Source organism: Bos mutus, chromosome 25 (assembly GCF_027580195.1).
Source record: "Bos mutus isolate GX-2022 chromosome 25, NWIPB_WYAK_1.1, whole genome shotgun sequence".
In the NCBI taxonomy this organism is placed as follows: Eukaryota; Metazoa; Chordata; class Mammalia; order Artiodactyla; family Bovidae; genus Bos; species Bos mutus.
The window spans coordinates 2,446,135-2,471,018 of NC_091641.1; the positions used below are offsets into that span (position 1 = coordinate 2,446,135).

General features: G+C 54.7%; 1 protein-coding gene across 1 annotated transcript; it reads right to left on the reverse strand.

Annotated features, from left to right (window-relative positions):
* Window positions 1–466: 466 nt before the first annotated feature.
* Window positions 467–24,559, reverse strand: DAGLB (diacylglycerol lipase beta). The gene is made up of 15 exons (XM_070362525.1): window positions 24,343–24,559; window positions 22,358–22,509; window positions 16,964–17,135; window positions 15,585–15,843; window positions 14,788–14,910; window positions 13,582–13,709; window positions 12,301–12,427; window positions 10,655–10,738; window positions 10,102–10,179; window positions 7,353–7,433; window positions 7,144–7,271; window positions 4,649–4,717; window positions 4,492–4,564; window positions 3,111–3,352; window positions 467–3,002 (listed from the first exon to the last, which is right to left on the reverse strand). Exons 1-15 carry the CDS (start codon window positions 24,435–24,437, stop codon window positions 2,804–2,806), a joined length of 2,010 nt encoding a protein of 669 aa, XP_070218626.1. The 5' UTR covers window positions 24,438–24,559; the 3' UTR covers window positions 467–2,803.
* Between the last annotated feature and the right edge of the window lie 325 nt (window positions 24,560–24,884).

The window sequence follows — 24,884 nt, forward strand, 5'->3', positions numbered from 1 at the left end:
TGCCTCACTGTAAAACCCTGGGTTGTTGGAGACGGTCGTGTTTTCACGCTGGGGGGACAGGGAGTGGTCCCTCCACGGGGAGAAGATGGAAGAGCCAGCAGACAAGGGGTGTTGAGGGATCTTTGGTTTCAGAGCTGGTGCAGGCCAGCGAGACTTGGGTGATGTCCACACGGGGATGCGGGTGGTGGCGTCTTGGGCCAGAGCTCTGGGCTGAAGGTGCTGGTGGTGAAACCAGCTGGCAGCTGGGTAAGATGGAGACTGACTGTCAGATCCTTCCTGGAGCCTGCACTTAGATTGACACTATCAACAGTGCATGGTAGAAGCGGTTTTTAAAATTTTCTTTATTCTTTTTTTAATCAAAGATAAATAATGTAGTTTAAAGACCACATCTAAAGGTTTGTTATGAAAACAGTAGTCTTTCCTTTTCACACCCTCCCCAGAGGGGTCTATTTTGAGTTCTTTTAAGTAATTCTTAAGTAATTCTTGATACTTGAGACTCCACAGTATGTCTGAATCATATGCTTTTCTCTCTTACCAGGTCACTAGTTTATCATAAAAGGATGTAACAGCCAGATGGAAGAGACCTTAGAGGGGCAGGTGCGGGGGAAGGGCTGGGGGTGTGGCTCTCCTCACTTCTCCACAGGCTCACAGACGGGAAGTGCTCCAGACCCTGCCCCTTGGGGTTTTCTGGAGGCTTTAGTTCACTCACTGGCCGCTGGTGATTGATGGCACCTCCGCTTCTACCCTCCCCAGGGCTCACGTTAAACCGCGTGCTCTTATTCCTTGTATTTTTGGTTCTAGCCATCACCCATGACATTCCCACCCTCGACACACCTTTCCCGCTCCTTCGATACAGTCCTGCTGGGTGGCACTGGTACCTGGTGTCTGCGTTGCCCCGGCCACGGAGACGCTCAGCCGTGTGGTGAGGGAACCTGCCTTTCCCGCAGTCCGTGGTTTCTCAGGGACAGTCGTTGGTTTGCCTTGTTTCCTGTGTACCTGATGATCTAACGCTGCCTCTCCATCGGTTATCTGGATCTTTCCAGACGGTCCATCAGTTTTCATTTCCCTAGAGGCACAGAGCCCTCTGACCACCGCTTCTCTTATATTCATCTTTTATCTTCTGTATCTTGACTAAGGAGTCATTTCTAATTTACTTTCTCATCTTGATGGATTTTCTAGGCGCTTCTTGAGAAATATGTGGATTGTCTATTTTTGAGCTCTTATACCCAGATACTTTTTGGTTGAGTCTAAAATTCCAGGATGAAAGTAACATCTTTGGCTTTTTAAGAAGCTCATTTATTTGGCTGTGCTGGGTCTTAGCTGTAGAATGCAGGATGTTTTCACTGCAGCCTGGAACCCTTAGTTGTGGCCTGTGTGAACCAGCCCTCACCAGGGATTGAACCCGGGCCCCCTGCACTCGGAGCATGGGGTCTTAGCTTAGCTACTGGATCACTAGGGAAGTCCCTCTTCTGACTCTTTAAAAGGACGCCCCCTCCCCCTGGTCACCTCTGCCCTTCACTCTGGAGGGCGAGGTACTGTGTCTCCGCATCTCACGGGGTCTGCCCGTGTCTTCGCGTCCTGGGTGGGTCTCTATCTCCTGACCCTGTGCTCAGGGGGCTCCTCTGTCTGGAAGCCCATCTCCCCTCATTCAGGCGTTGCTTTTGGCCTCCATCTTTCATGCTCTTCCTGTCCAGGAGGTGTTTTTCGATTTCCAGCTTGTGGATCAGGCTGTGGCTGCAGCACTCTCCCTGTTCCCAGGCTGTAGCCAGGAGGGTTTGAAGCTTCGCCCAGGTTTGTTTCTCTGGGTCCCTTGTTCCTCAGGCGGCTGGGCAGTACCCGGCTCGAGCTTGGACAGTGAAAGCTGACAGCAGATCTGACACCGAGCAAGCAGGTGGGTCAGGGGCCCAGGATCGCTTTCCTTCTTGCCGCTGGGAATGTGCAGGGATTACATTGAGAAATGAAAGTGATGTGGCATTTTAGTCGAAGTTTTTCACGTGAGCTTTCACACGTTTTCAAAAGCCAGAGTGGTATGCCTCTGACAGCTGCCTGGCCTGAGGGTGCTGGCGGCCCCGGAGGTCTGCAGGTCTGGAAGCCGAGTGGGAGGCACTGAGGAGCACTGACCCAGTGCCCCCGACCGCGCGGCGGGTGAGCCAGCTTCTCCCGCTATCCCTCTGGCCAGTCCCCCAGCGTCTGCTCTGCCCCAGGCAGAGGTGGCCGGGGTGTCTCTGTAAACAGGTTTGTTCTGTTTTTCCCACTTCACCCAGAAGTCCCTTTACCTCTGGCCATCTCCTTGTTCTGTCCCGTCCTTGTGGGTCTGTGCTTTCTAAACAAGTCCGCTTACTGCCACTTCATGGGGTTTGCGTCAGGGGTGGGGTACAGTCAGATGCCTGGGCCATGGAGAGCTGCAAGAAAACTGGAGGCTTCGTGTGTGTTGATAGTGGACAGAAAAACACATTCAAAACGTGACCGGTAAAACCACCCACAGGCTGACCTACGCGTCGTAAGGCGGGACCCAGTCTCCGAAAGGGTGGCCCAAGGGGCAAGCGCTTATAGGTCCATTAGGGTCTGAAGCCCGATTCCCAGAAGCGGCAGGCCTATGAGCAAGGGTGTCCTGCAGCTCTCTGCACACCTGCCCATCACTCAGCGCGCTCCTAGCTCCTGCGTCTGCAAATACTGTGAGCAAAAGTGCTTCTCAAATTAGTCACGTAGCAGACCCTCGACTTCTCATCGATGCGAATCCACCTACTGGCCTCGTCGGAACCCCAGTGGGGTCCACAGTCCGAGCAGCTCCCAGTCACCCTGGTCATGCGTGGTCCACGCTGGAGCCTCCCTGGGCCGGGCAGGAAATGCAGGCAGCCCTGTCGGACACCACGTGGTCCAGGACCCTCATCAGGATGTCTGGCATGTGGTCTGTGAGCATCTTGGGGCCGATGAGTATTCTGCTGAATTCTGACTCGTGGGCCCACCTCATGGTGTACCGAGCGGCAGGGGAGCAGGAGCAGCTGGAGGAGGAGACGCGAGCCCGTGAGCGCCGCCTCACGCGTCACCCCACGGGCTGCCTCTTGCCGCTGGCGGGTGACGACCGCGGGGGCTGGGGTGCCCACACTCACCTCCCTGAGGTGCCTTCTTCCTCCAGGTGGATGATCCTGCCGGGAGGGTAGAGTGGCGGGTACTTGGTGGGCGACTCGAGCGGGGACTCGCTGGAGAAGCTGTAGGCTGGGGACCCGTGCACCAGCAGGCTGTGCTCCCCGAGGAGGGGCTGCGTCAGGTCGCCTCCATCCAGCTCGGTGGGAAGGTCCTCGGGGCTCCCTCCGAACAGCTCATACCAGCACCCGCGCAGCAGGATCTTGTACTGCAGGGAGAAGGGGGGCGGCCCGCGTGACTCCAGAGACCCCCTGAGACTCGGGAGCTGGGGTCTGGGGGCGGTGACCCCACAGCCGCGAGGTCCAGCGTTCTAGTTTCTCAACATGAGTCTTAGCAGTGTGGCAGGCAGGGCCCAAACTCCAGGGTCTCTGAGGCACTGATGCCATCACACTTGAACCAATGTTTAGAAAACAAATTCAAGCAGATTTGGGGGGGGAATGATCTTCAATTCTTTTAAGGCAAGTCCGTAAACCAGTTTTTCCCTTAAAAACATATATATATATATGTATTTTTTTTTAATATGCAGGAAGTGATGAGAAAGTTTGTTTTTTACTTTAAAATCTTCTGATTAGCAACAACAAAAAATTCACAAAATGAAGATGTTAAAAAGTAAAAATCATCTCTAATCCCATCTAAATAAACCACATTTTGGTATAATTTTTTTTGGTCACAGCTATGTATACTTTGTCCCCTACCCCGGCTTGAATCGTCTTCTAAGAGTCATTTTTAATCTTGCCCTTTAACAAAAAAAGCTCTTCAGTAAATCACGGGTAGCCTTCTCTACTGGTAAACCTGAGTGCACTTGTGGCCTGAGCCGAGAGGCTGCAAATCGTTGGAGACGTGGTCAGACCAGACCAGCACAGCTGTCTGCACACTGGCAGGGGACAGGCCCACCCAGCCTCAACCGGTGTGAAGGGCAGGAGAGCCCGGCCTGCAGCCTGATGCTGGGGGGCGGTGGCGGGGGGGACACGACACTGTCAGCCCTAACCTCAGGATTAACTTCAGAGCTTAGGTAGGATAGCCCACAGCACAGCAGGACCAGCGCCTCTTAAACTCTGACAGCCTTATTTTCTCAGCTTTGGGACTGAAGGCATCAGAATGCTATCTGTCAGGACAGGACTAAAGATGACAAAGAGCAAATGACTCAGCCAAACAGGGATGGTTCTATCGAAGCATTTAATCTGTGCTTGCTTAGCCATCTGCCTTCCGGGCGTGTCTGTGGTCTGTGAGGGAAGTGGAGGAGTTTCTAGCAGCATCAAGAGCCCTGGACTGCAAGACTCTGAATGAGAAACAGCCTCCGGAGGCCCCAGACAGCCGGGTGGGGAGGCCCCAGGGCCCCTGAGTTACCTTGGGCTTGTTGCAGTGGGCGATCACTCGCAGGATCCTCCGCTTCAGATCTTCCAGGTTGGTTACACTCAACCTGTCGAGCAGAAGGCCAGACTGAAGCTCGGCACTCGGCCTTCCCCGCCAGCCCGAGCCCAGCTGGGGCGGCCAGCATGCTCACCTGGGAATCACGTCCTTGCCCAGGACAAGGGACACGATGAAGGTCTTGGAGTATTCATAAAGGGATTTGCTGAAATAAAAAAGTTGCTTCAGGGAGGCTTCAAGAGTAAGTGAGTTAACTGCCAAGCCAGGGAGCGGTCAGTGTCCCCAGAACTCAACTCTGTTCTCCATCCTCTAGAGGAGGAGAGAAATGAGACTGCAGTTACAGCGACTTGCTTAGAGTCCTAGGTGTCAGCACCGAGCAGACAAATAAGGGCCTTAACCCAGTGTGGTGTCCACAGTCAGGAAGCGGGGAAGGGTGGACGTGGACGCCTCCTACGGGCAGGAGTGGCGCTGCGTGTCAGCAACAGGGAAGGACAGGCTCTTAGTGAAACCGTGCTGAGATGCTGCGCTTGCTGCGAGGGGAGGAAACGAAACTGAATCACACTATACACAAAACCACCGAATTGAACAGATCACAGACCTAAATAAAGGCTAAAGGCCAGACTAAACGGCTTTTAAAAGATATGACAGGAGACTAGCTCTACATCCTTAGCACAGAGATTTCTTAAATAAGAGAGACCCAAAAATCATAAGAGAATGACAAATCAGCGTTAAAGAACTCATAAGCTGAAGACTTAAAGTAAAAAGACATCAAAGAGTGTATTTATAACACATACTTGCAACCGATGAACAGCCGAGGTACTGAATACGTACACAATGCAAAAATAAGGTACACAGAGAAATGGACGAAAGGAACTTCATCAGAGTGGAGACGATAATTATATGGAAAGACGTCGCTTCATCACGGAAGTGTCAAACAGTGGAACATCACTGTGCACCCATCAGACTGGGAAAGAGGTTTACATCTGACACTGAAGTGTTGGTGAGAATGTGGAGACTGGTGCACACTGGTGAGGGTGTGAACAGGAGCAGCCGCTACACAGAGCCGGCACACACTCCAGGGCCCAGCACAGCCCAGTGTCTGTCACCAGCAGAACAGACGGATGGTTTGTGATAAGATGATGAAACGTAACGAGTATTTACACAACGTTTTACAGGCATCAAATATGTGAAATAAAAGGGGAAGTAACCAAAAGTATAATTCCATTCCTCTAAATTTCAAGATCATGCAGATTCAAACTATATTATATTGAAACACGTACACAGGTGCTAAAGCTGTTTTTAAAGCACGGGAAGGACTTCACTGGTGGTCCAGGGGCTAAGACCGCACGCTCTCAGTGTAAGGGCCCCGGTGCAATCCTGGGCAGCGAACTAGGTCCCACGCGCCACAGCTGAGACCCAGGGCAGCCAGATAAATAAGTAAATTAAAAAAAAACCACGACGTAACAAGCACTGCCCCGGATGTGGAGAAAAGGGTATGACTGCATGATGCTGGTGGGCACATAAGCTGGTGCAGCCACTACGGAAAACAGTATGGAGGTTTCTCAAAAAATGATCCAGCAATTCTACCTCAAGGTATTTATCCAAAGAAAACAAAGACACTTGAAAGATCCCTGCACCCCCACGTTCACTGTAGCACTGTTTACAGTAGCTGAGACGTGGAAACAACGGAATTATCCGCTAATGGATGAGTGCATAAAACAGATAAGGTGTGTGTGCATATAAAACGGAATACTATTCAGCCATAAAAAACAGTGAAATCTTCACTGATGTACAGCAGAAACCAACACAACACTGTAAAGCAATTATCCTCCAATTAAAAATTAACAAAAGCAAAAGAATCTGTGCTTTTGTTCAAAATCAACAGGCCTGTTACTGTAAGCAACTTTGGTGTGTACTTAACACCAGTATGCTTAAAATAAACATGCTGCACTCTGTCTTAACCTAAAAAAGAACAAAACCTTGCCGTTTGTGGACAGCATGTTTGGACCTGAGGACAGTATGCTCAGTGAAATAAGTCAGAGAGAGAAAGACAGATGCTGTAAGATCTCACTTACATGTGAAAACCGGAAACACAAACCAAGCTCAGGCACACAGAGGAGAGACCGCTGGCTGTCAGGGTGGGAGGCATAGCAGACGGAGGGAGTTGAGAGGGGGGTGAAACGGGTGAAGGAAGGCACAAACTGCTGGTTGTAAAGTGAGTGAGTCCCTGGGAGGTAAGGCACCGCCCGGCCACTGCAGTTAACAGTACTGTCCTGCATGTGTGAAAGCTCTTAAGCTCTTGTTAAGGGAAGAAAAGATTCTGTAACTGTTTACGACGCCAGATGCTAACTAGACTTACTGTGGTCAGTTCACAATAAGTGAGCATCTGACTGTGTTTCACAGCCGTAACTACTATCACACACGCCAGTTAAAGCTCAATTTGAAGACGGGCCTCACGCTGCACCGTCTAGGGGGTTATAGCCGTGGTCCAGAGACCCATGAAAGGCTGGCCCGTCTTTTTTCAACCAACAATGCTTTGACACAAACTTCTCCTGAGGATGAGGAATTGTAACTAAATTGCAGACAAAGTACCAGTTTGACCATTTATCGTAAGTGAAGGGAAAGGAGTACCTGAGCAGCCCCCTGGGCGGGGAGAAGGCGTAGCACCTGACCTGCGGGTACGGGCTCTTGAGCATGAGGGCCAGCAGCGCCGCGGCGCCCGCACCCAGGCTGTGCCCCACGACGACCAGCCGGTACTCCTGGGGGCGAGAGCAGAGAGGTTAACGGCCGAGAGAACAGACAGCAGAGAAGGCCAGAGAAAGGAAAAGCTGAAATCTCACAGGTGCGATGCTGAACGCTTGGCTCAGAATCCCGTCATTGACGAGTCGGCGGTAGACGTATCTGGCGGCCTGAGAGATGCCCTGCAAGTGCAGACACAGGGAGCTGTTGGTTGTCGGGTGTGGCAGGACTACATGGGCCCCCCTCTGTGACTCTGTCCCCGCACACAGGATGGGCCACCCTGGGACCAGCAGCCTCATCGACCGCCCACTGCTGTGTTCCTGGAAGCTGGTGTGGAGCCTGGCGCAAAGCAGGGGCGCGAGAGGTATTTCCAACAACCAAGAGGTGACCTCAGGAACACCTTTCCGAGTCAGTGGATGTCTCTATGGCTTTTCCTGGAGCCGCAGAGCATCTTGCTGTATGGACGTCCCACAATTTACTTTCGCCAAGTTCCCAGGGTTGGTCAGGTTTAGGTTATAAGCGACTGATCTTTTAAAATGATGGCAAAAAACCAAAATTCTAAAATCGCAAACAGTGATGAAGCAGCCACCGTTCCGGCAAAAGCCGCGCTGAAACCATTGGAAGTAAGTTCTAGGGAGGTCAGTTCTCAATTTCCAAAAATAAAGTACAACTTTCTAACAAATACAGCTGTTCACAAAACAGACTTCTTGAACATTAAGTAGTTCCAATTGAGGAGGGACAACCTTATAAACCAAAAATGTTTTCAGGACGCTTCCTACATGACAGCATAGGACTCCAGGCCCGGCAGCCTGATCTCCAACAGGATGAAGCGGGGGAAATTCCACATGAGATGGGACTCTTCTGGTGGTGCCGAAAGCTACTGCACGTTCCCCAGCCCGTGACTCTGTAGCCCTGTGAGCACAACGCGGACCCCGGCATCACCTATGAGAAGCCAGGCGGTCTGGGCCACTGGCCAGAGCTCCCTTTCCTCCCACGCCTGCCACGCGGTGAGGTCGACTTCCGCCAGCTAGGCACCCCTCAAGCTGTCTGTCCAGGGCAGCCAGAGTCACATGGCATCTGGACCACAACTTGGCTGGCGGTGGGTCTCCCTGGCACATGCGTTACGGGTGACACGCCAAGAGGATGTTCAGCCACACAGCCTGGACAGCGTCGGAGCCAGAACCAGGTGCCCAGGCCAAGAGCAGGGAACAGTCTCACCCTCAGCCCCTGAGCAGCTGTGCTCCTGGCTAGAGGGCAGGAGCTGTCGCTGGGTGAAAAGGTGGCGGAGGCCTCGGCTGAGCAGCGTCGCAGCACGAAGCCTGGGTCTGCGGCTCAAACACGTGTAAGAACAGAGGCAAGACACCAAGGCCGCCGGGCTCTGAGGGCAGTTGGCTGGTTGGTAGGTCTCTATACTACATCTTAAATTTCTTATTTTCCTTCACGCACGTCTAGTAATAAACTGGACTTTCCTGTGAAATTCAGGGACAAAAAGACAACTAAGGGTTAATGGGAAAGAATTCACATTCCCAGGACTGTGAAGCTCCTAACTGGTAGCAGAATGAAATCCAAAAGCCTCTGCCACCCTGGATCTTCTCTGGAGTGTCCCGGCACACACACAAAACCCCATAAACCCTCAAAAACAGTAAGAACAGAAAACCCTGGAAAGAAAAAAGCTGTCCAGACAAGACACGGGGCCTCAATTGCCAGCAGCCGCACTCTGGCAGGAACATACACTTTTATAAAAACTAAGCGTTCTATTTAAAAAGTGATCACTACAGGAGCAATATGTTGTGGTTAAAAATCACACATGAACGTAGAAGAGCAGCACAAGCCCAGCGCCCTCCCCCGATTCCTCAGGGGTGCCCTTCAGGGAACCATTCCGGACGTCCCTCCATCTGCAGCCTCGTCAGTCATCAGGTGAAAAAGTAAAACCGCAAAGACACCACCTCACCCCACCAAGGGCGGCTCCGTCAAAAGAGTCTCGCCGAGGACATGGGGAAACGGGAACCCACGTAGTTTGCTGGCGGGGATGTGACATGGTGCAGCTGTGCTGGACGACAGCTTGGGGGTTCCTCGAAACCTTCAACGGAGAAACAGCAGGAGGCCCAGCCACCCGGCCTCCGGGCAGATCCCCCGGAACGGAGAGCGGGGACTCGAGCCGTTAGCTGCACAGCCGTGTTCCTCACGACAGCCAAAGGGAATTCTGACACGCTACTGCGTGGGTGAAGCTTGAGAATACTATGCTCAGTGAAGTAAGATGGTCACGAAGAACAAATATAATTCCACTTACGCGAGGAACGTAAAGCAAGCAAATTCGCAGACAGTAAAATGGTGGTTCCCAGGGGCTGGCGGCTCCCACACCCCACCCCACCCCCAGAGCGCACAGTCACAGTGAAACGAGAAGTGGGTATTGTGACATCGCGAACTGCGGAAGGAGCTGCAGGAAGTGCTGAGGCTGTGGGGGCGCCTGCCTCTCGGGAGGGTTGGGGGCGCCTGCCTCTCGGGAGGGGCCCTGGGGCCCTGCCTGCGCTGTGCTGCACTGACGCTTTCTTCACCGTGGTCAAGGACTGCCTCAGTTACAGGTGAAGAGGCACTCAGATGCCCACTCTGACACTTGTTCCAGTAAGTGTGTGGCTGCTGGCAAGTCACTGAGTCGCTGTGAACCTGCTTCTTTCTCTTAAAAATCAAAAGGAACCCCTCAGGGCTTTGGGGAGGTCGTGCCGCATGGCACTGGGCATCAGCAGCCTTCGCTACACGGAAGTGTTAAGAGGAAAGGCTTGGAGGGGAACTGCCCCGACCGCTTTGAGTGCCCCCGACAGAAGGCTCCAGACCACACGCCCCCGGCCCTACCTTGTGTGCCCAGCAGTCCTGCGCCTCACACTCAATGTCGAGGGGCTCGCTCTCCGCAGACAGGTCTGTGAGGATGTCCTGAAACAGCGTGTGGGGAGAGGCCGTTGGCCGCGTGAGGCGGGGGGTGGGGGGCAGTGCCAGGTGGCAGGACGCGCCTGAGGGACCTGTGGGCAGTCGAGCTTGGACACTGGGGAGGCGACACGGGGTCGGGCCAGCGGACACCCAGAGCGCGGGGTGACTTTCGACTGCATGACTTCACTTAGTATTCTTTCCGGCTTTGGGTGCAGAAAATTCAAGGGGAGGGTCACCAGGGTCAGGGGCCTGGGGAGTCAAGTGGGCAGTCCCCTGGGAGCAGCGGGTCCAGCTTGCCAGTGTTAACTTTACAACATTTCTCAGTGAGAAGGAAAAGGCTTCACCTGCTTTTCCAAGGGCCCGCTTCACACCCTGGGCCCGCTTCCCCGGGGCGGGTGCTGTCACGGAGGCTTCCTGGCTCATCTCCCAGCTCTGGGCCCCGCCCGCGCCCCTCTCCCCGGCGGGTGGGCGGGCTCCGTACCTGCAGAGACATGGTCCCTCTGATGGCCACCACCACTGACTCCTTCCTATGGTCCAGGGCCACCAAGAAGGGGAGCTCGTACACCTGGGGGCGGAGAGGACGGGCGTCAGCACAGCCGGCCCTTCGTCCGCTGAGCGCCCGGCACCCGGTCCTCCCGCTGGTGCGGGGCCCGGCAGACACCCGCAGGCGGTTGGCACTGGGGACACCAGGGGACGGTGCCTGTGCCTGGGGAGCGGGCGTGTGTCGGAGCCTGGCGACCTCACCTCCCCGGAGGCCCCCGAGAGGGGCTCTATGCGTGGCGGTGTGAAGGCGTCTTGAAAGAGCCCCCAGAGCAGACATGAGCCTTCTGTGGAAAATTGCCATCTTTAAGCCCACCGGGCCTTTCACCAGTGATCACTGAGCAGTGTGATCACGGAGCGGCGGTCATCACCAGGGGATCCAGGCACCCGCACCGAGCTGGGCAGCAGACAGAGGTGACGTGAGAACACGCCTCCTCTGTACGCCCACATGCTCTGACCTCAGCAGCGTGGTGTGAGATGTTCCCACGCCCCAGATGGGTCTACACTGCAGGCGTGTAGGAGCCCACGGGCTCAAGTACAGTACACAGGGGTCCCCCAAACTGTCTGTGCACTGCAATTGTGGGGGCTCCTCCTGAGCCGGGCTCCCACAGCACAGCTGTGGCCTGGGCTCCAGAGATGTGAAAGCTCCCCGGGAGAGTCTCCTGAACAGCAGACATGAACTGCTGTGCTCCCCGAGGTTCTGGGCTCTTGGCGCCGCTGCAGACCACGCAGGGAGCCATGAAGCAGCACAGGACAGCCCCTGGCACCAGACGGACCGGCTGCTATGGGTTCGCTAACCTGCCCGGCAACTCCGAGACCCTCCCGAGTGGGAGGCCTGCTGCCCAGTATGAACACCATGGAGCCAGACCCAGAATCGTCAGCGACTAACCCCCGGCACCCATGTGGGGCTCCCGCCAAGTGCAGCTCACGGCTCTTCAGTAGAAGCTGTCTGCCCATCTCACGCTAACCCTGGGTGGGCATCACAGGCACGCGTGAACCCGCCGAAGCAGCACGTGAGATTTGGGGGTCTCACACTAACCCTGGGTGGGCATCACGGGCACGCGTGAACCCGCCGAAGCAGCACGTGAGATTTGGGGGTCTCACACTAACCCTGGGTGGCATCACGGGCACGCGTGAACCCGCCAAGCAGCACGTGAGATTTGGGGGTCTCACGCTAACCCTGGGTGGGCATCACGGGCACGCGTGAACCCGCCGAAGCAGCACGTGAGATTTGGGGGTCTCACACTAACCCTGGGGGGCATCACGGGCACGCGTGAACCTGCTGAAGCAGCACGTGAGATTTGGGGGTGAACCCGCCGAAGCAGCACGTGAGATTTGGGGGTCTCACACTAACCCTGGGGGGCATCACGGGCACGCGTGAACCCGCTGAAGCAGCACGTGAGATTTGGGGGTCTCACACTAACCCTGGGGGGCATCACGGGCACGCGTGAACCCGCCGAAGCAGCACGTGAGATTTGGGGGTGAGCGTGTGTCTGTGTTCGTGTCTCGGCACATTTTCCCAGGGGACTCGTGTGTAACCTCCACCAGAACCCCAGAGGACCCAGAGGAAGGCGCGGCCTGCTCTACCTTGTCGTGGAAGCTGATGTGGATGAAGTCTCGGTGCTGCAGCCCCGTCGTCTGCAGGATGGAGCTGAAGTGGCAGTTGAGCTGATCGCCTCCGACCAAGTCGTAGTCGGCGGTCCTGCGTCTGCAGCTGGAATGGGGGCAGAGGTGTCGCGGCTGCGCCCGGGAGACCCAGCCCGCCGGCCCGTCCCCCAGCAAATGCAAGGACTCTGAGGACAGTATTCACACTCTGTCTGGCTAACCTCTAATGGCTTTTTGAAGACATTTACTCATTTATTTGGCTGCACTGGGCCTCAGCTGTCGTGAGGGATCTTTCGCTGGGGCATACTGACTCCAGTTGTGGCACTGGGGCCTGGCTGCCCCACAGCACGTGGGATCCTAGTTCCCTGACCAGGGATTGAACTTGTGTCCCACGCATTGCAAGGCAGATTCTCAACCCCTGGACCAGCAGGGAAGTCCCTTTAACGGCCTTTAAATGATACCTATGTACGCTTCTTACTAGAGTCTGGAACCGTGGTAATACTTCCCGTGTTCAAAAAATAAACCAATAGGGATGGGAAGAGACCCTAACCTCGTCAGGAACGGACAAGCCAGCATCATCGCCTGGTACGAGGTACCGAGAAGGACACACGCTCTGCGTGGGGCATTCCTGCCGAAAATGTGTAACCTGAACCGCTCGTGAAGAAACCACGAGACAAAGGCAGAGTGAACACTGTCTTACGACCCACGAGACTGTCCTTTTCAAAATGTCAGTATCATGAAAGATATGAAAAAATGACTGAGGAGTTGCTCCAAACTGGAGAAAACTAAGGAGATGTGACAGCTCAGTGCAACACACGATCCTGGACCGAAGGAAAATGTGCTACCGAGGGTACTCCTGGGACAGTCAGGAAAACTGAATAGCTGATGGCAAACTTGCTGAATTTGACATTTGTTCTGTAATTTATGTCCAAGAGAGACCTCGTTCTTAAAAAACACAAGCTGAAGTAACTGGGGAGAGGGGCATGATGTCCAGAACTCAGTTTCTGATGGTTTTTTCTCGGGGTGGGGGGGGGCATATGTTTATGGAGAGGCACTGACACAGCACACGGGACAAGAGCGAGCTGCAACCGGGGTTCCAGACATAGGACGCGGGAGTGGTCAGCACTGCACCTGCAGTTTCTGAGATATTTCAAAATAGGAAGAAGCTTTTAGAAAAGGGGAATGTGATTATCTTTAGAAAGTAGAGTCGGGACACCACAGCAAGCGACCTCGGCAGGGAGGTGGAGGCCTCGCACGACCTACCAGTCTCCGCCGACCCGGCAGAGCCCCGTGAAGGGGTTCCTGTAGATGTAGAGGGGCCACCCGTAGGCGGCGGCTGCGAACTGCATGTAGTGGTGGCAGTTCTCCAGCTCTGCGTCCAGATCGGCCTCCTGCGGGGCAGAAAAACAGCCTCCTGTCAGGGGAGCCCGTCACAGAGAGGGTCGGCACTGTCCGCCTTGGATTCTCGTTTTATGTTGGAGTGTGGCTGGTTTACACGGCCGTGCTAGTTTCAGGTGTACAGCAAGTGATTCCATTACACACACACTCTACTCTTTTTCAGATTCTTTCCCCACATCAGATGTTAGAGGACATCGAGGAGAGCTCCCTGTGCTACACAGTAGGTCCTTGCTGATTGATCTCTGGCAGAACGTGCTATGATCTTAAACCCGAACTCAAATTCCTGATTCTTCCCTTTCTTTCTTCAGGGAATAGACCTCTTGGAGGACTTCTGTTGGAAAAACTGATCCCTGAATACAGACAGAACCCCCTGACTTTTTTGGCTGTGCTATGTGGTATGTGGGATTCTAGTTTCCTGACTAGGATCAAACCCACGGCCCGTGCACTGGGAGTACAGAGTCTTAACTGCTGGACCACCAGGAAGTCCAGACCCCTCGTTTAGAAGAATGCACAAGTTAGCAGCAAAAATCCCTTGGGACTTTGCAGCTCTGGTGAAATAAGCCCGTGACTTCCTGCTGGATGCGCGTGTAGACACCACGTGTAGCAACAGGGGCTGCTGGGAACCAGGGGCTTGAATGACCTGCTGAGACAGACAAATGATCCTCGGGCAATTTTCTCTTTCAAAAGCACAGAAATCTGTGGCGGAAAAGCAACCACCAAACAAAGTTGAATTGCTCCCCAGGCTTAGAGGAAAGAGTGCATGCACTCTGGGAGAACCTGGTCCCATCCCAGAAGGAAGTTTTGATGTGCAGACAACAGCCAGTTTCCTAAAAGAGAATGTTTGGCGGGGGAAAGAAACACACGATGGGTGGTGGGCTGGCCAGGAGTCGGCTCCCCCACCTCACGGCTAGGGGATGCAGAGGGGCCTCGCCTGACAGGCGCCAAACCACTGGCAAGTCCACACATCAAGACGCCAATCACTGTTCCTAAAACTGGTGTGTTTTTTTTTTTTTAATTTACAAATAGGTATAAATGTCAAAAGGGCACAACCCAATAGAAATGCAGGCTTACCTGGAAGGGCCCGGGGGAGTGGGTGACTACCTCGGTGGGCTCCGGGGGGCTCCGTGCATGGTCCTGCTGCTGATGGAGAAGGGCGAGGCCGGCCGCAATGTCGCTGGGCACCAGGTCCGTGTCCTGGATGGGAAACCACTGCAGGTCAGCACCTACCCAGCGGCAACGGCCACGAGTCCCCGAGGGCCCAGGTGTACGCAGCTCACACGCACACACACGCGCGCACACAGAGTCCCAAGTGAACAGACGTTTTTGAAAATCCTTCCCTCTCAGGACGCCTGTACGTGAACCTGGTGTTTCTTACTCTCCTGCCCTCAGACTAAACCCACTGGGGGACATAATCACATCATTGATTCCTATCCTCAGATTTCACTTACGTGACTCAGCTATTTTTAATCTATGACACATGCCCATAAAGCAGGCAGATGTGCCCTGTTTGTAGTAACAAACGGTGCTAGTCTCGCTTACACCCTTGCTGCTAGAGATGCTGAGGTCTTGTTGAGAAGGGCCCACGGCAGAGGCTGACAAGCTTGGGCTCACACTCGCTGGGCAGGGCCAGCCTAAAAAGACCCCCAGACTGGGAAAGCCCCAGAGTCAGTCTGCGGGGCCTGATCTGAGCCTCTCCTCCCAGGACAGGGACAGGGAGCCCCCCACCTGCCCCCCACCCCCAGAGGACTCGCCCTCGGGAGCTACGTTCTGTCAACAGGGAGACGGGCTCAAGACGCGGAGAACTCATCTGCCCCAAAGAAGCATTCACATAACAGGAGGAGGAGACGGAGCAGACCCCGGTGGCTTACTGAAAAGTAGGTTGAGAAAAGTTCTGCCGTACTCGAAAAGGCGACGCGAGTGTGGTCGTCCCGGCCGATGCAGCAGCACAGCAGCCTGACTCGTGTCTCCCACACGCCGGTCGCCGCCGTCCTGAGGCCACTCAGCAGCTGGCTGGACTCTCGGCTGTCCAGGGGCTGGGGGCCCAGGGGGGCGCCCGGGGCCGCCTTGCCCCCCAGCGGGTCGAAGACGATGAGGATGGTGAGCACGGTGGAGGCGATGATGAGCCAGCTGCAGGGCGGTGGGGGGGCGGGCTGAGACCCGGGTCCTGCAGCCCCTCAGCCACGTGGGGCCGGGGCGCCTTTCCGGGGGGCCATCTCCTGCCTCGGGACAGCTGGGGCTCCAACTACCAAGGAAGACAGGGAGCTGGCTGGGGCAGGCAACTCGGTTCCTCGAGAAAGTTCCTTATGAGCCCACAGCCAACTGAGGCCTGGCGAAGAATGGAGCCCCCAGAGCCACAAAAGGAAAAGGGGGCTGCGTGGTGGACAGAGCCGCGGCCAGGTCCAGAAGCCCCTGCCCCTGACCGCGGTTTACTCCCTGGGGCCCCAGGGCTCTGCTCGGAAAAACCAGGGAAGCTTCTTGCACTCGGGCCATGCACGAACGGCTTTCATCCACGCACTGCACTCAGTCGCTGCAGTCGTGTCCAACTCTTTGGGACTCCATGGATTGCAGCACACTGGGCTCCTCTGGCCATGGGATTCTCCAGGCAAGAATACTGGAGTGGGTTGCCATTTCCTCCTCCAGGGGATCTTCCCAATCCAGGGATGGAACCCGCGTCTCTTGAGTCTCCTACATTGGCAGGCAGATTCTTTGCCACTAGCGCCACCTGGGAAGCCCTTTCATCCATATGTTTCAATACTTCAGGCTGCCCGCGATGCACAGGGCACCGTGGGTGCAGGAGCGTGTGTGCTTCAGGAAGGTGACCCGGGAAGGGCCGCCGCAGCCTCGGCTGCAAGGCTCGAGAGTGTGGCGGGAGCCCCTACCCTGACTCACAGCCCGTGGGGCAGGGCTAGATCATCTGTACGATTTTTAGCTGGAAAAGGCAAAAGCCTTGCTCCAGTGGATTGTGCTCTGCAGCAGTCCCGCACACCGTGCAGCTTCCTGTCCCACTTGTAGTTCGTGCCCTGCTTTGGTCTCAGGCTTCTTCCCTCTTCTGAGGGGCCGGAGGGCATGCACAAAAGTGGGAGCTGGCAAGGAAGGGAACCACAGCCGGAAGTGTGTGCTGGACCATGAACCATTCCCGCCTCGTGTCTAACTACTTCAGGAAGCCTGCACGCCACCAGGGTACCTGCAGGGACCCCACCTCGAGCACACCTCGGACGAGAGCCCGCAGGAGGAGACGGGACCTCACCTGACCACGACGGTCGCGATGATGCCGTTGCCCACTGTCCGGTCACACTGAATGCCATCTGCGATCCAGGCGGCCCCCAGGGATGCCCAGACCATCTCTGGCAGGAAGAGCGCCAGGCGTACGTACAGCAGCTTGGACATGGATTTCCGCGGTCCTGGATTACAGATGGTCCCTGGAACACAGAGCACGTCCATGCTGCACACTGGCCTCCGCAGGGATGGGGCGGCTCCTTTCGGCAGAAACACGGCGGCCGCAGCACAGATCTGTGCTGGCTGCACCCCCGCCAGCGGCGTTTCTACCCGTAACTGGGAACCACTGCCTACCTCTGAGAGTGAGAGGCAAAGCGAGGGATACGAGGCGTGACAAAAGCTTCAGAATTATTTCTTAGACTCATTGGGGCTTAAAAACACTTCTGGGAGGACTTCCCTGGTGTCCAGTGGTTAAGAATCTGCCTTTCAATATTGGGGACATGGGTTCGATCCCTGGTTGGGGAACTAAGATCCCACATGCCCAGGAACAAGTAAGCCCACACACCGCAAGAAAAGATTGTGCTTTCAGCAACCAAGACCCAATGCAGCCAAAAATAAATAATTAAAAAAAAAACACATACACTTCTGGGTTTTCTAACTACACTGACCATAAAGTCACGTTCCACGTCGGGATACTTCTGAGGGCAAAACGAGGCTCTATTAACAACTACGCCAGGACAAGCAACGTGAAACAGATCTGTCACAGGCGAGCAGGGGCAGGCGGTCACCCAGGCCTCACAGCCGGGAAGGTCCAGGACCACCTGTCACACCGCCCACCCGAAACGCCTCCACCCTCAGGACGACTGTGAAGCAGTCACCACCCCACTTCACAGATGAGGAAGCAGAGGCTCACAGAGCTCAGCAAGCACTTTCTAAAGCCAGGTCCGCATGACTCAGGCTCTCTGCCTCACCAGCACCCCGTGGGCATCACTCTTGGGAAGAGAACAAGTGTGACCCGGAGACCACTTGTGGATGCCCACCACCGAGACACAACATTTAAAACTGCGTTTGTAAGACAAACCCAAGTATCGTTAACTCTTGGTGTAAAACACCAACTCTCCCCCTTCAGGAGATGTTGTGATAAACACCAATTTCAGCATCAAAACCACCACACAATTCAAACAAAAGCAGTAACTGAAAAAAAAAAACCTAAGATCTGAAACATAATTTGATAAGAAAACAGCTTTGAAATTCCCAAAGCTACCTCCCACTAGAACGAATTACTGAGGGTCACGTTTTAGAACACTGGACACCATCAGGCCTCACTGAGGCCACAAAGCAGAAAGTCCTAAGATAACTGATACGGCTGCCTCTCTCCCTGAGGGGCAAGGAGTGCAGGTCTGCAGAAATCCACCCCGTCTCTAAAGAGAATTATCCTGTAACAACGGCCAACCACCAGAGAGAAACAGGAAGGAGGATCTGCTCACAGCCTACCCCGGAGGCCAAGGATCCCGAGGAAGGGGCTGCTTGGACACTGCGCGCCCGGACCCAGGACCCCAGGCCCTGGCACCGCCTGAGTGGGGCAGAGACAGAGGCGAGGCGGTCGGAGACGCGACTTCCTGCGAAGGGTCCAGAAAAGACAGGAGACGCTGAAAAAGCCTCTTTTTTATGTGCATGCTTGCCTAGGAAAACATCTTGCTTTTATGTCAACCTTTATTCTCCCCTCGGGGCAGTCAGCCGCCGGCTGGACATGGTGCTGCAGTGGGCATCACGAAGACAATGCCCAGAATGGATGGTGTGACCGCGTCCCCGAACACGATGGCCTCGACATGGTCTCGAGAGGTAACCCCACTGCCCCTCCTGAGGCAGGGCCACGGATGCGCAAGCCGCAGAGGGCAGGCCTGGGTCACAGAGGGCGAGGAGAGCAAGACTTCCTCAAACTCAAGCCAGACGTGGCCAAGGGCACACCTTGCCCTCGAGGGCCTTCTGTCAAAACGCAGTACTCGCGAGGGTGGTGTGGTTTAGTCGCTAAGCCGTGTCCAACTTTTTTGTGACCCCATGGACTGTAGCCACCGGCTCCTCTGTCCATGGGATTCTCCAGGAAGAATACTGGAGTGGGTTGTCATTTCCTTCTCCAGGGGATCTTCCCCACCCAGGGATCGAACCCGCGGCTCCTGTACTGGCAGCTTCCTTATCACCGAGCCACCTGGGAAGCTCATGAGGGTGGATCTTCCCTAATGAAACCTCCCACATAGTTGAAACAAGAGGGTTTCATCAGGGAGTTTTCAAATCAAAACTAGAAACCTTATAGTTTCTACTAAGGTAATGAGCTGAAATTACACCCCTACGTTGCTAAGAGAAATTCTGACTTCATCCAGATGGCTCATTTAACTGGAAGCCTTCAGTCATCATCTCTGTTGGGATGGTTACTCCACTTGTTATCTGACTTGAATCATCCCATTTGCGTTTTTTTTTCCTTAACTTTACAGTATTTGTCACTGAAATTTATGTAACATTGTTAATAAAGCATACAATGTTATTTATTGGCAATTAAACTAACATGTTTTTTATAAAATCCCATCTTTGGTATCTTTATCTACAAGCATCAGAAACTCCAACACAGGCTGGTTTAAAAACCAGCAGGACCTGTCCTGACTCAGAGGACTGGAAACGCAGGGCATGGCTGGCATGGGTGCCCTCCTAGCCCCGAGGGGAGGCGGCAGATCATTCCTGCAGCGTCTCCCCAAGGACAACAACACACTGCTTCTGGATCTTTCCCAGGCAAGCAGGGGAGGATGTCCTGGAACTTCCCAGGGAACTCCCCAAATTTCACTGGCCCGATCCAGGTCACATGTCCAGTCCTGAACCAACCACCGACCCCCGAGGATCACTCCAGCGTGGGGCAGAGGGCAGGCGTCTGACACTATGTGAGGAGCCGGGGGCAGTCCTAAATAAAACTGGTTCTGTTTGGAGAAGGCTGTCAGCTGGAAAAGGGGTCCACCCATGACACCCCTCACCCAGCAGACGCTTGCCGAGCCCTGACGGGTGAGCTGGGCCCGGTTCGCCTGGGGCATGAGGTCATCCATCCCTCACGCGGTGTGAACGTGGCCTGACACCACTAAACATCTCTGAAGGAAAATGTTTAAGGGGGCAAAAAAAGTGTATCCTTAACCCACTGTGGGGCTTCCCTTGTGGCTCAGCTGGTAAAGAATCTGCCTGCAATGCGGGAAACCTGGGTTCGATTCCTGGGTTGGAAGATCCCCTGGAGGAGAGAAAGGCCACCCACTCCAGTCTTCTGGCCTGGAGAAGTCCATGGTCGGTAGTCCATGGGGTCACAGAGAGTCAGACACGACTGGGAAACCTTCACCTTCACTAACCAACCGTTACAGCCATCACCCTGGGGCGCGGAACAGACTGCCGTGAGCGGACTGTACAGGACAGCCGGAGACACAGCCTATTCCGCAAGGACACACCCTGGAGGCTCCATCTTTCAGAAGATCCGACCGCACTCAGAACCTCCACGCACGCGTCCCAGCTCCCTCCTCTCCTTCAGCCTCAGCACTGGTGCCATTCCAGACCGGGCGTCCGACTAGACGGCAGGACTGGGACCGCCTTCATCCAGACCCCACGCGCCCATGTTCTCAGAGCTACGTGAAAATACACAGCGCTCTAGTCTACATGTTACTGCGCGACTCGCCACGCGCCGTGCTTCTGGCTCGTCTGGACCCTGAGGTCTTGTTCTCACGAAACACTCCGCCTAACACTGCTGTCTGTATCTCCCACCATCTTTTAAGTTTCAGTCTATGGTTCGGAAACGTCGAGACCTGGATTCCGTCCCGGGTGTACCGGCTACTTCCTCCCTCGCAGTCCTCTCACCATCATCTACGCTTGGGCATTCCTCCTACACTCAGGCAGCGAACACACCCTGAAGCACGCTGGATGGCAGCCCGCCAGGCAGCCCTGCCTCTGACTGATGAGCTCTTATTTACTGATGCATTTCTTTAGCAGCCAGCAGACTGCTCAGCTCATCCTGCAAACCACAGTAAGCGACAGGGAGGCTTTGCAACGTTTTCAGGCATTCTCAGCTAAGTGGCTGTCTGCAGAAAACGGTAACAGATAGAAGAAGTTATTAAGAAGAGACGTAACTTTTGGGACTTGCCTAGTGGCCCAGGGGTAAACAATCCACAGGCCAGTGCAGGAGACACGGGTTCCATCCCCGGTCCGGGAAGACCCCACATGCCACAGAGCAACGAACCCACGCCCCACGACCGCTGAGCCTGTGCTCTAGGGCCCAGGAATCGCAACAACTGAGCCCACGTGCTGCAACTACTGGAGCCTGCGAGCCCGCGAGCCATGCTCTGCAGCGAGAGAAGCCCCCGCACCGCACTAGAGTTGTGGCAACACGAGAAAAGCCTGCACAGCGGCAGAGACCCTGCAAAGCCACAAAAAATACACTATCGCACACAAAAAAGAGCAGCCATGTAACTCTTACAGCTCATCAATGAAGGACAAAGAACCCGATTTAAAATTGGGCAAAGGATCTGAACAGACATTTCTCCAAAAATGATATGCAAACGGCTACCGAGCATATGAAAAGAGGCTCAATATCATTAGTCATCAAGGAAAAGGGACTCCAAACCACAGTGAGGTACCACTTCAGTAGGACGGCTGTCCTCAGTCAGATAATAAGTGTTGAGGAAGATGTGGAGAAACGAGCCCTCGGGAAGTGCTGGCGGGAAAGAAAAATGGGGCAGCTGCTTGGAAAACAGGCTGGCAGCCCCTCAGAAAGTTAGAGTTACCGTATGATCTAGCAGTGCCCCCCCCAGGTACACATCCAAGAGAAATAACACATAACGGCTATGTCAAGACAAAATGCGACTGTTCAAAGCAGCATTGTGTGTAATAGCCAAAAAGCGGAGACAACCCAAATGCCCACCAGCTGACGAACGGTTGGGTAAACCATGGATATCCACTCAGTGCAGCATCATTCAGCCGTAAAAAGCAGTGAAGGGGACTTCCTGGTGGCCCAGTGGCTAAGACTCCGTGCTCCCACTGTGGGCGGCTCTGGGTTCCATCCCTGGTCAGGGAACTAGATCCCACATGGGACAACTAAGGCTCTCAGAGTGCCACAATAAGACCCAGCACGGCCAAATTAAACAAATATTTTAAAAGAGAAAGTGAAAGTTGCTCAGTCGTGTTTGACTCTCTGTGACCCCATGGACTGTACAGTCCCTGGAATTCTCCAGGCTAGAATACTGGAGTGGGTAGCCTTTCCCTTCTCCAGGGGATCTTCACAACCCAGGGATCGAACCCAGGTCCTCCCGCATTGCAGGTGGATTCTTTACCAGCTGAGCCACCAAGGAAGGCTCTGCTTTAAAAAAAGGAAAGAAAGAAAAGGTGTCCAATAGAAAAGCCTCATCCTTACCTTTCATGCTGACACACACGATGGCTGACACTGTGCCTATGATAATCGCCAGGAGGACGAGGAGCACGATCAGGTAGCTGCTGAGCAGGACGCCCCCCGGGCAGTCCAGCTTCCCTCTGTGCATGAGGTACAGCATCAGGATGCCAACCCACCTGTAGAGACATGGGCAGGCTCAGAAATGGAACCCAGGGAGCCGCTTTGCAAAACATGACGAACAAGGCCAGGTTCACTTTGGAATCTTAGTCGGTCAGGAATCTGCCTGCAATGCAGGAGACCGGGGTTCAGTTTCTGGGTGTGAAAGATTCCCTGGAGAAGGAAATGGCAACCCACTCCAGTATTCTTGCCTGGAGATTCCCGTGGACAGAGGAGCCTGGCAGGCTACAGTCCATGGGGTCCAGAAGCCGGACACAACTGAGAGACTAAACCACCACCAATAAAAGATTTACTAAATCAATTAAGAGTACAGCTCTTTTTCCTTTTTTTAATGAATTTCATACTTTGCTGACGGCATTGTTTTTATTCTATGCCTATTGTAATACATTTATTACTTCATTTATTGGCCTTGCCAAAAAATTCTGGCATGCAGGATCTTTGCTCCCCAACCAGGGACTGAACCTGTGACCCTACAAGGGAAGCTTGGAGGCTCACCAGGGAAGTCCCTGTAATACAGTTAAAGCCATAAGCAAGCAATTTCAATGCAAACTCCTGGGAAAAAGGCCCCACTGTGACTCTGAGCTAAAACAACAAAGTATATGCTTGTTCAGTTATCAGCAGAATTTTTACTTCTGTGTATTACCATGTAATTGACAACAACACATCCTAACCTGCTGTGCGCAATACAAAAACAAGAGGTTGGGAAACAAGCTACGGGAAGAGTCTCCGTGGTGACCACGATCAACTTGAAAGGACCAGGGCTGTGGACTCCTAGGTGTATTTCGCAATTCAGTGCAGAACAATGAAAGGAAGCATCAAACAATCCAAGACCACGGTGACTCACCACTGGGGTTATTTCAGAATCAGGAAGAGAGCATCATTGGGCAAGAACCTAGTTTTAGGGGGTTCAAGGCCAGAAGGGGAACTGGACTAGGTAACTGTGGTTTTGTCAGTTTTGTAACATTATGATTCCATGTTTAGAAATAAAACAGGTAATGATCTGGGTAAGACGGGCTCTGAAAATTACAAAAGGACTAAGAAGCAGCTCATAATATTTCACATTGTTAAGTTTCTTTCCCCTAAAGAATCTAAATACTTTTTTTTAAACGTTATCAGATATATATATATAGGCTGCGCTGGGTCTTCCTTGCGCTGGGTCTTCCTTGCTGCGCGTGGGCTTTCTCTAGTTGGAGCTTGCGCGGGCTTGTCACTGCGATGGCTTCTCGAAGGCGGAGCACAGGGCTCTAGGACGTACAGCCTTTATTAGACGCAGCTTCTGGGCTCAAGAGTTGTGGTGCCTGGGCTTAGTTGCTCCAGACATGTGCGATCTTCCACGACCAGGGATTGAACCCGTGTCTCCTGCATTACTCTTTGCTCAGACCCTTTGGGGACAGACTTCAGGCGCCCGATTCCACAGACTAGAGAGTAAGTGCCAGTCCCCCGCGGTCCTGGGATTCAGCCGCGCCCGGTTCAGGAACCGCGCACGAAGGGTACTGTTGCCAACCTCGCGTCCGGCAAACACGGGATGCCGTGCGTTTCCGTGCAGAGCGCTGGAGAGCTGCAGGCGGCAGCGCCCGGCTCCGGGGGAGGAGATTCCGCGGCCACCGCCTCGGCGGCCAGCGCGCCCCGGCGGCTTCAGGCGGGGCGCCTGAGCCCCGCAGCGCCAGCGTCTCGCTGGCGGGCCCGCCCGTGACCCTGGGCACGGCCCGCCCGCCTGTAAACCGGGAGAGCGGTGGCACCCAAGTCCCAGGGCGGCGAAGGGGGCCAGGGACGCGAGCGCGGGGCAGACGACACCCTCCCCGCCCGCGGCCAGCCTGAGCCCGCGCCCTCACCACAGCACTCGCAGCAACAGCTCGAAGACCCCCGGGAAGACCAAGTCGTCGCTGGCGATGGCCCAACGCCGGCCGAACAGCACCATCCCCGGCATGGCGGACGGAGGCCCCGCGACCCGCGGCGCCCGCAGCCGCCCGGAGCCCGGCGCCCTTGCTACTCTGCCGCCTCCCCGCGACTCCGCGCAGGCGCACGCGGGGGCCGGGCCCGGCGCACGCGCACTGAGCCCCGCGCGGTCGCCGCTGGGCCTCTGCGCCTGCGTAGATGCGCGGCGCGGGGCGCAGGTGCACTTCATTGGCTCTTTGCACGTGTTAGGTCCCTTCTGTTGTTTTCTTTTCGTAAGTAGTAAGCACGCCGTCCGCCCCGAGGGCTTTGTCAGCCCAGAGACACCCCGCAGTTAGTGGCGGATCTGGGGCTCAGCTCATATACACGTCTGTGTGGGCTGCAAGGCTGTGGCAAAGTTGCCCGCCCCCCGCGAGGGCTGGTGCTGCTGCTGCTGCCAAGTCGCTTCAGTCGTGTCCGACTCTCTGCGACCCCATAGACC

Coding starts and splice junctions, on each gene's coding strand:
- DAGLB (XM_070362525.1), bottom strand. CDS start 24,437: ATGCCGGGGATGGTGCTGTTCGGCCGGCGTTGGGCCATCGCCAGCGAC. Junction 13,710..14,787: donor ACTCCCCCGGGCCCTTCCAG/GTAAGCCTGCAT, acceptor TCTGCCCCGCAG/GAGGCCGATCTGGACGCAGA. Junction 10,180..10,654: donor GAGGGACCATGTCTCTGCAG/GTACGGAGCCCG, acceptor ACGCTGTTTCAG/GACATCCTCACAGACCTGTC.